General features: G+C 34.5%; 4 protein-coding genes across 4 annotated transcripts; all 4 read left to right on the top strand.

The window, feature by feature from the left end:
- Window positions 1-657: 657 nt before the first annotated feature.
- On the top strand, window positions 658-2,355 carry HPD (4-hydroxyphenylpyruvate dioxygenase family protein; the record flags this gene model as incomplete). Its single annotated transcript, XM_011276812.1, has 1 exon — window positions 658-2,355. The coding sequence occupies one exon, from the start codon at window positions 658-660 to the stop codon at window positions 2,353-2,355; it is 1,698 nt and encodes a 565-aa protein (XP_011275114.1).
- Window positions 2,356-2,840: 485 nt separating this feature from the next.
- RSP5 (NEDD4 family E3 ubiquitin-protein ligase) lies at window positions 2,841-5,254 on the top strand (the record flags this gene model as incomplete). The annotated part of the gene is made up of 2 exons (XM_011276811.1): window positions 2,841-2,854; window positions 2,920-5,254. The coding sequence occupies 2 exons, from the start codon at window positions 2,841-2,843 to the stop codon at window positions 5,252-5,254; spliced, it is 2,349 nt and encodes a 782-aa protein (XP_011275113.1).
- Window positions 5,255-5,920: 666 nt separating this feature from the next.
- On the top strand, window positions 5,921-8,302 carry BN7_2577 (OPT family oligopeptide transporter; the record flags this gene model as incomplete). The annotated part of the gene is made up of 1 exon (XM_011276810.1): window positions 5,921-8,302. One exon carries the CDS (start codon window positions 5,921-5,923, stop codon window positions 8,300-8,302), a length of 2,382 nt encoding a protein of 793 aa, XP_011275112.1.
- A 710-nt stretch (window positions 8,303-9,012) lies between these two features.
- On the top strand, window positions 9,013-9,378 carry BN7_2576 (uncharacterized protein; the record flags this gene model as incomplete). Its single annotated transcript, XM_011276809.1, has 1 exon — window positions 9,013-9,378. The coding sequence occupies one exon, from the start codon at window positions 9,013-9,015 to the stop codon at window positions 9,376-9,378; it is 366 nt and encodes a 121-aa protein (XP_011275111.1).
- Between the last annotated feature and the right edge of the window lie 377 nt (window positions 9,379-9,755).

Genomic DNA, 9,755 nt, shown 5'->3' with positions numbered 1-9,755 from the left:
AAATGTTATACAATTTAGGCGAATTCAAGATCCAGGGTTATTCGCGAACGGGGTTGATTTTTAGCGGAAAAAATAACACTTCCAAGTTTCGATCATCTTTAGAGTCCAGACTCTTTGACGTTGATAGGATTAAGCTGAAACATAGCTGTTAATATAGAACATACTTGGAGTATTTTCTTGAAGGTTACCTTTATTACCATAGGCAGATTGGAATATTTAAAATTCCTAAGAGAGTGGGCATCAAGAAGGGTGTCTGAACTGGTGTACTTTTTGATTGATCCTATACCATGAATTGATATTTCTGATGTTCTGTGTCAAGAGTATAAGCTCGAATAACCACCTCAATATATACCGCATGTGGTATTACTAATGCTTTATACTTTACAGACCTTTTAATAGAACCAATCAGGTGATTTAATCTCGGCATATACTCGGTGACCATATATTATATATATATATCACTTGTGTCTTTGTGTCACAGAATTGAAAGCATTTGAAGCCGCCGTGAAAAATATATTTAAAAGACACAGTAAATCCATATTATACACTTTTAGTTCCGGATAAGATATCAATAAAGAAACTAGACATACCTTGTCGCTGAATAACATTTATTGGCTATCACACTTGCTTAAAAAGTTTCAAAACAATATTACAACGATGTTACCAACTGTTAATTTCCCCCCATCCAACTCCTCCGATCATAGGGATAACCCAGATATATCAGTCAAATCCAATACATTTGATGAACAAAATAACTCAAAATTACCTTTATCTGCCCCTCAAAGTGTTATAGGCGCTACAGATTACAATCCTAGCTCGTTGAATTTTTCACATTCATTACCAGGTTCATGCAATTTTAAATTGGTCGCTACTACAGGTGTTGTTGTTAAAAAAAAAGATTTACGCTCAACAATTTTAGATGATAGTCAAAGTTCAATCATCAATTTAGAGCAAGACTACGAGAGTGATTCCCATGATATAAATCGAGATTGTTATGACAAAAAATTGGGTTCATCTTCCATCAAGAAAGAAATAATATCAAGTTCATCATTAGAAATTGAACGCTACAATAAATCGACCTTGAATATCTCAAATGTTTCAGGAACTTTGAAAAATGAGACAGATATATTAGAACAACCATTAAACCACCTTAAATTAGAAAATTCTGATCTGGAGAACAACAATGATTTGAGCTATTTGTCAGATTATTTTCATGGTTATCACCATGCAACATGGTACGTATCGAACGCTAAACAAACTGCTAGCTACTTTGTTAATTGTTTTGGATTCGAAGTCATTGCATACAAAGGTTTAGAAACCAAGTCTAAAACTTTAGCTGCTCATGTCGTTAGAAATGGTCACGTTACTTTTGAGTTTGTTTCTCCATTATCTCCTGCTTCCAAATCAGGGGACAAAGAAGAGAACAAAATATTAGCTGAAATCCATGAATTCATCAAAAAGCATGGTGATGCAGTGAAAGATATTTCCTTCAGTGTTACAAATATCGACAGGATTTATGCAAATGCAATAAAACAGAATGCGAGAGGGATCCAAAAGCCAACAACCTACACTGATGAAAACGGTGCAGTTAGAATTGCAATTATCGAAGTATTTGAAGATGTTCGCCATACTTTGATTGATACTTCTCAAGGTTATAAAGGTGATTTCCTCCCAGGATATGAGCCAAAGAATAGTTCAAAAAACAACACAACATCCTTATATTATCCAATAAAATTCGAAAAAATTGATCATTGTGTCCAAAATGAGGACTGGAATAATCTTGATATAGCCTGTGATACATACTCCAAGATTTTTGGATTTCATAGATTTTGGTCTGTTGATGAAAATCAAGTCTCAACGGAATATTCTGCTTTACGCTCAATTGTTATGGCTTCAAAAAATGAAGAAGTGAAAATGCCAATCAATGAACCCGCATTTGGTGTTTGTAAATCTCAAATTGAAGAGTTTATTGAGTTTCATGATGGTTCAGGAGTACAACACATTGCACTTTCAACTTTAAACATCATAGAAACTGTTTCAAACTTAAAGGCTAGAGGTGCTGAGTTCATCAAAGTCCCCCCAGCTTATTATGATAAACTTTCATCAAGACTTGAGAAAGTCGGGTTAAAACTCAATGAACAATTATTTGAATTAAAAAAACTAGGAATTTTGGTTGATTTCGATGAAAAGGGATACTTGTTGCAATTATTCACTAAGCCATTGAGTGATAGACCAACGTTCTTTTTAGAAATAATTCAAAGAAACAATCATAATGGTTTTGGTGCTGGTAATTTTAAGGCTTTGTTTGAGACCATTGAGAGTGAGCAACGACTCCGCGGAACTTTGGAAAAGTAGAGATCGATAAATATATATGCTACATGGATGTAGTGCCACATAGAAGATATATTGGTTTTATAATTTTAGATAGATTGTTGAAATTGAAATTGTTATAATGTTTTGCTATAGTGTTGTAATGTTCAACTGAAGTATGTTGAATACCCGTAACGAAATGTCAGCAAATGAGAATTCGCGAACATGTCACCCGTCACCCGCCACTGACGTATCCTCTTTTTTCGACTGATCAACCTTTACAAATTCTCGATAATAACAATAAACATCAGTCATTCAGATCCTTTAATAAACCGAATTGGAGATTCAAACGGATACGTGAATAAATTGCATTCCTTCTTAACGCAGATTACAAGCTCCCTTTGATTTTGCTGTGCTGTTTGACTGTTTGTTTATTATCTTCTGGTTTTCAATCGTTGCTGTCCTTTTTGTCCGTTAATTGAGAATTAATAACATAATTATACAATAGACTCAAAGATAATTACAAAGATATGCCTAACGCTGGGTAAGTATGAGAAATCATTAGTAGCCATTACATATAATATAGATTACTAACAATTCTGAATTTAGAGGTTCACCGATCACTGTAAAGATTGTTGCAGCTGAATCTTTATATAAAAGGGATGTGTTTCGCAGTCCAGATCCATTTGCTGTTTTAACTGTTGATGGTTCCCAAACTAAATCTACATCAGCTGCAAAGAAGACTTTAAATCCATATTGGAATGAAACATTCCAATTTCAAGCAAATGAAAACTCAATTCTCGTCATTCAAGTATTTGATCAAAAAAAATTTAAAAAGAAAGATCAAGGATTTTTAGGTGTTGTTAATGTTAGAATAGGAGATGTCATAGATCTTAATCTAGCAAATTATGAAGAGACAATAACAAGAGAGTTGAAAAAATCAAATGATAATATTGTTGTTAGTGGAAGATTGATCATTGTTATTTCACATAATGCAAATAGCAGCAACAGACCATCGAGACCTGTATCAACAACGGGTGCTTCAAATGTCCAACAAACTTTACAAACAGGAGCAAATACTTCAAGTACAAATGGTAGCTCAGCACCACCAGCTGCCTCCACAGTAGCAGGTGGTACCTCATCGGCTGCTGCCAATAATGCTAATAGACAATATTCATCATTTGAAGATCAATATGGTAGATTACCACCAGGATGGGAAAGAAGAACTGATAATTTTGGTCGTACTTATTATGTTGATCACAACTCAAGAACAACAACATGGAAAAGACCAACATTAGATCAAAGTGAAAGTGAAAGAGGCCAACAAAGACAAAATTTGACAGATGCTGAACGTAGACAGCATCGTGGAAGAACCTTACCAGATGATAGACCACAATCCCCAGGTGCTCCAAATAATATTACTGTCAATACAACAGGTGGTACCCCAGCTGCAGCTGGTACTTCTGCTGTTTCAATGGCTGCCACAGGTGCTACAACTGCTGGGCTAGGAGAGTTACCACCTGGTTGGGAACAAAGATTCACACCAGAAGGAAGAGCTTATTTTGTTGATCATAACACAAGAACCACTACATGGGTGGATCCAAGAAGACAACAATATATTAGAACTTATGGTGCAAATACCACAGTACAACAGCAGCCAGTTTCACAGTTAGGTCCATTACCAAGTGGATGGGAAATGAGATTAACAAACACTGCAAGAGTTTATTTCGTTGATCATAACACCAAGACAACAACTTGGGATGATCCAAGATTACCATCTTCATTGGATCAAAATGTTCCACAATATAAGAGAGATTTTAGAAGAAAAGTTATATATTTCAGATCACAACCTGCATTAAGAATTTTACCTGGACAGTGCCATATTAAAGTTAGAAGAGATCATATCTTTGAAGATTCTTACCAAGAGATTATGAGACAAACACCAGAAGATTTGAAGAAGAGATTAATGATCAAATTCGACGGTGAAGAAGGTTTAGATTATGGTGGGGTTTCTAGAGAATTCTTCTTTTTATTATCACATGAAATGTTCAACCCATTCTATTGTTTGTTTGAATATTCTGCTCATGATAATTATACATTACAAATAAATCCAAATTCTAACATTAACCCAGAACACTTGAATTATTTCAAATTTATTGGTAGAGTTGTTGGTTTAGGTGTTTTCCATAGAAGATTCTTAGATGCATTCTTTGTTGCTGCATTATACAAGATGATGTTACACAAAAAGGTGATATTACAAGATATGGAAGGTGTTGATGCTGAATTTTACAGATCATTAAAATGGACATTAGAAAATGATATCGATGGAGTGTTGGATTTGACATTTAGTGCAGAAGATGAAAGATTTGGTGAAATAGTCACTATTGATTTGAAAGAAGGTGGTGCGGACATTGAAGTCACAAACGAGAATAAGAAAGAATATGTGGAATTAATTACAGAATGGAGAATTTATAAACGTGTTGAAGAACAATTCAAGGCGTTCATGGATGGATTTAATGAATTGATACCGGAAGATTTAGTCAATGTTTTCGATGAAAGAGAATTAGAATTATTGATTGGTGGTATTGCTGAAATTGACGTTGAAGATTGGAAGAAACATACTGATTACAGAGGTTACCAAGAAACAGATGAAGTTATTCAATGGTTTTGGAAATGTATCTCTGAGTGGGATAATGAACAGAAGGCCAGATTGTTGCAGTTCACAACCGGTACTTCCAGAATTCCTGTCAATGGTTTCAAGGATCTACAAGGTTCTGACGGTCCAAGAAGATTTACCATCGAGAAGGCAGGTGAATCAAATCAATTACCAAAATCACACACATGTTTCAATAGAGTTGATTTACCACCATATACCGATTACGAAGCTATGAAACATAAAATGAGTTTAGCTGTTGAAGAAACTGTTGGGTTCGGTCAAGAGTGATTTTTATGGTTGAATGACAAATGATAAATAAAATTTAGACATATTATAGCAGCTTTATTTTTTTTGTTCACTTATGCATCTATTGTTCTATGACAAAAGAATGAGTATATGAAATTGTTTTTTTCCAGATTTCATAAGTTTTTCTTGTTATCCCTTTTATCCCTTATTTGCTATTTTGGTTTTAATTTCATTTCATTGGTGAATATGGGCCTCGTATCGATAGAATACTGAATATTCTACACCCTGCTCACTTTTTTTATATCATTATACGTTTTTTATTTAACATTTATATTGGCTCGGCAATTATGATTAGTAGTGTAAGCTGGGTGGCTATTATCTGCTATATGATAAAACTATTCTTTATGTATATGATTTTGTTAATTATACGTGCGTTATGATTTGAGTTTTTTAATGAAATATTGTTGGTAGTGTCTAATCGACGTGTGATAAAATTTAGATCTACGATCTGAATTTGTAATCTGAAAACATTGAAATACCCGAAGCCACTACGTAAATTCGAATTTCTAAGTCTTTATACAAAAACTATCATATCTTCTGTTATTGTTAACTATGAATGCTTAAGGGGAAGAGATCAGGGATTAACTGCTTATCATATTGGTTATATTGAGTGGAAAACTACAAGTGCAAAGTGGAAGTTCTTGAAATATGGGAATCAACAATTATACCACTTCAGGAAGTACAACCAGAATTGGAGATGGTATGGAGGGAGAAAGGGATATTATTGAGTCTCAAAATGAGAGAAGCTATCTTTTAAAGAAAGAAACCTCAGATTATGTACATGAAAATAGAGCTCACGAAGGATTTCAAGAGTATCAAGAATTGGGTTTCAACGAGGAAGCACAAAACATTCTTCCACCGGACATAGAAGAGCTACCAAGAGTCGTTAGAGAATCAGTTACTTTTGAAGATGATCCAGAAACTCCAGTATTTACGTTTCGCTACATCTTGTTATCACTGATTTTTGTTCCACCGGGAGCTTTTTTGGACACAATGAATTCATACAGAACTACCTCAGCTGCTTATTCCATATTTTTCGTTCAAGTTGCATCGCATTATTTAGGAAAATGGTTAGCTAATAATCTTCCTGATAAAAGGATAGACTTGAAGATTTTCAACTTTAGGCTCAATCCAGGTCCATGGTCCATTAAAGAGAATGTGCTTGTTACATTGACGGCTGCTAGTGGTGCTACTTCCAACTTAGGCACAACTCCAATATCAATGGCAGAAGTTTATTATAATGATATCACACCACCTTTAGTCGCTCTACTATTCATGTTGTGTATAAACTTGACTGGTTATTCATTTGCTGCTATTGCCAGAAACTTCTTAATTTATGATCCAAAGTTTATTTGGCCAAAAGCTTTGATGCAATCAAACTTATTCAACTCTATGAACAAATCTGACTTGAATCCCAAAAGTGTATCCAAACAAATGAGGATATTTTTTTATGGTATTTTATTTATGACAATTTGGCAGTTTCTTCCTGAATATATCTTTCCAATGACCAGCTCCTTTGCTATTTTATGCTGGCTCGGTCCTAAAGACCCCTTATTGAATTTTTGGGGATCAGGGCTTGGTAAAGGTGTTGGGTTTTTGAATATATCACTAGACTGGTCAAATATTGGCTCCAATGTCATGATCTCTCCATACTGGACTCAAGTTGTTAGCTTTGTTGCATTTGTTATCTCAGCATGGATCCTTATACCATTAGCTAAATGGGGACGTTTATCATCCTTCAAGTTCGGGTTGATGTCAAATAAACTTTTCAAGTCAGATGGTGAAGTTTATCCAACTTTAGACCTTTTGATTCGTGAAGGAAAGCAAGTTTATTTTAATGAAACTGCTTATGAAGTACATGGCCCTTTATATATGGGAGCACAGAAGGCATGGGGAACTTTTTTTTCTTACTCTTCATATGTATCAGCAATTACTTGGCTTTTGCTTTTCGGTAGAAATGATGTCAATGAAGCTTGGAATAAATTCAAGGAAAGATATCAAAATTCAAAAAACTCAGATCAGAGAGAATATATATCTATAAGTGAAACTTACACTGACAAGCTGAACAAAATACAGTCAGTATATCCTGATGTTCCTTTATGGTGGTATGCTAGTCTTTTTTTATTCACATTTTTTGTCTTGCTAACTATTTTTTTGAGTGGTCATATGTTCATCCCATGGTATACATATTTAGTTGCTCTATCGTTTGGGTCACTTATAGTTCTTCCTTTGGGATATCTTTATGCAATATCAAACTTTCAATTAGCAATTGGTTCGTTTAATGAATTAGTCTTTGGCTTGATGATTGAAAGACAGAGAGGAGGGAGACATCCATCATCAGCGGGAACATATGGTGCTATAGCTGGTGATGCCTGGTACCGTGCCCAATACATGTTACAAGATCAGAAGATTGGTCATTATATGCATATGAATCCAAGGCATGTATTTTGGTCTCAATTAATCGGACAATTGTTTGGGGTTCCCTTCAATTATTTTGCTATGAGATGGATACTTGATACCAAAAAAGATTATTTGAAAGGAACATTGAAAGATCCACTGAATCAATGGACTGGACAGAGCTTACAGAGCTATAACACAATGGCTGTCCAATATGTTCTAGTTGGCCCCACAAGAATGTTTTTAACTTCCCATAATAAACCGATCCTACTTGGTTTTGCTTTCGGTATATTAGCACCATTTGTTATCTATCTATTACACAGAAAGTTTCCCAGAGCAAAATTTCATCTCTGGAATATAACAGTGTTTAGCTCAGCAATGTCAGGATTTTATGGTAATATATCAACAGGTTACATTTCACAGATTATTATAGGTACCATTTCAATGTTTTACTTTTTCAGATATAGACATCAAGTTTGGGCAAAATATAATTATCTACTAGCAGCTGCTCTTGACACAGGCTTCAATCTTGCTATTTTGCTGATTTTCTTGTTCTTTAGTGACGGTAGAATGTCACACATGCCCAATTGGTGGGGGAATAATTCAGATTCAGTTGAGAGATGCTTTGCGTAGAGGGTTTTATAACTATATAAATGATCAAAATGATCCATATAAAAGGATAGAAACTAATAATTTTTTAGATGACCAGAAATCATCTACTGCCGTATATCGTGTAGTTATTGCTCGAACACTCTGTAGCTCTTGACCTGGATACTGGATCAAGGCAATTTATTAGAGCTATACGTAATTTTCATTTAGTTTGTTGGAAAGCGGATAATCGCGGCGATGTATAATATATCTATATACAGTGTGTGTTGTAGTTGTAGCTGCAGCCAGAACTACGTAGTAATATTACCCTTTTAATTTGAAGTATATCTATAAAGGTGTCAATGTTTTCAATGGTACTCAAGAAATGATTGAATCTCTTCCAATTTTTCCACAAATTGGATTTTTAGTTAGTGTCACGTGACTACCGCAAATGTCTCCAGACAAACAGCTCGAGAAAAGAATATAAGAAATCCTAAGATAGCTTAGTGGTTAGAACCATAAAAGCGATTTTAGAGCGCCGGAGGCTATGCCGAAATTTTCCGTGATAGTTTAGTGGCTAGAATCACCGTTTGTCGCGATTTTCTCGGTCCGAGATTTCAGACAGTACATGGTAGACCGGGGTTCAATTCCCCGTCGCGGAGGCCTTTTTTTTTGCATTTTCACCAAATTTTGGGAATGGAGTTCGTCAAGGGAACCCCATGAGTCCTTCAGTCTTTCTTCTAATTATAGCCCCAATGATCTTCAATCATAGAAGCAAAGTCAGAATTAGAAGTCCATTTCAAAATCACCAAGTATCAGATGTATCTTTTGCTGATGATGTAAATCTATTGATTAACAATAGAAAAGAACTAAACTCAGCTTTGAAAAATTTCAAAGATTATGAAGAAATTTCCAACATGAAAATAAACTTGAAAAAAAGCAACTTGATTCTTATAAAGGAACAATGTGATTATGAAGATGAATACGAGGATTGTCCATTAAACGTTATTAAAATGAAGTTTGCAAAAGATATAAAGTTTCTAGGTATGCCATTTAATGGTGAGAGTAACTGGGAAGAAACTTTAAGAAAATTCAAAGACAACTATGGTTTCCATTATTGACAAATGTGCCACTTAATACAAGAGTTAAAATGATGAACACTTATATTATGTCACAAATCTATGGTCGTGATCAACACCAACCACTTTCAGAAGAAGAGATAAACAAATTAGATAATATGATACAAGGTACACATTTCAAAAATGTCTGCAGCACAAAAACTTTAAAAGTATCAGAAGAATATGGTGGATTTGGTCTAATGGACTTACACATCCAAGTTGAAGGTAAAAGAGCTAAAAGAATTTACGAAATCATCATTGGAAATAATATGTATGATATTCATATCAAGGAAAGCTTACAATGGTTAGCAATCTGTGTTACAACAATGCTTGAAAGAGGTAAAGAAAATCTTGAAAATATTCAATGGTGGAATTACACC

Source organism: Wickerhamomyces ciferrii, contig 00063 (assembly GCF_000313485.1).
Source record: "Wickerhamomyces ciferrii WGS project CAIF00000000 data, strain NRRL Y-1031 F-60-10, contig 00063, whole genome shotgun sequence".
Classification (NCBI taxonomy): Eukaryota; Fungi; Ascomycota; class Saccharomycetes; order Phaffomycetales; family Wickerhamomycetaceae; genus Hansenula; species Hansenula ciferrii.
Note: the sequence above shows the minus strand (reverse complement) of the source record. Positions and strands in the feature narration are given on the sequence as shown.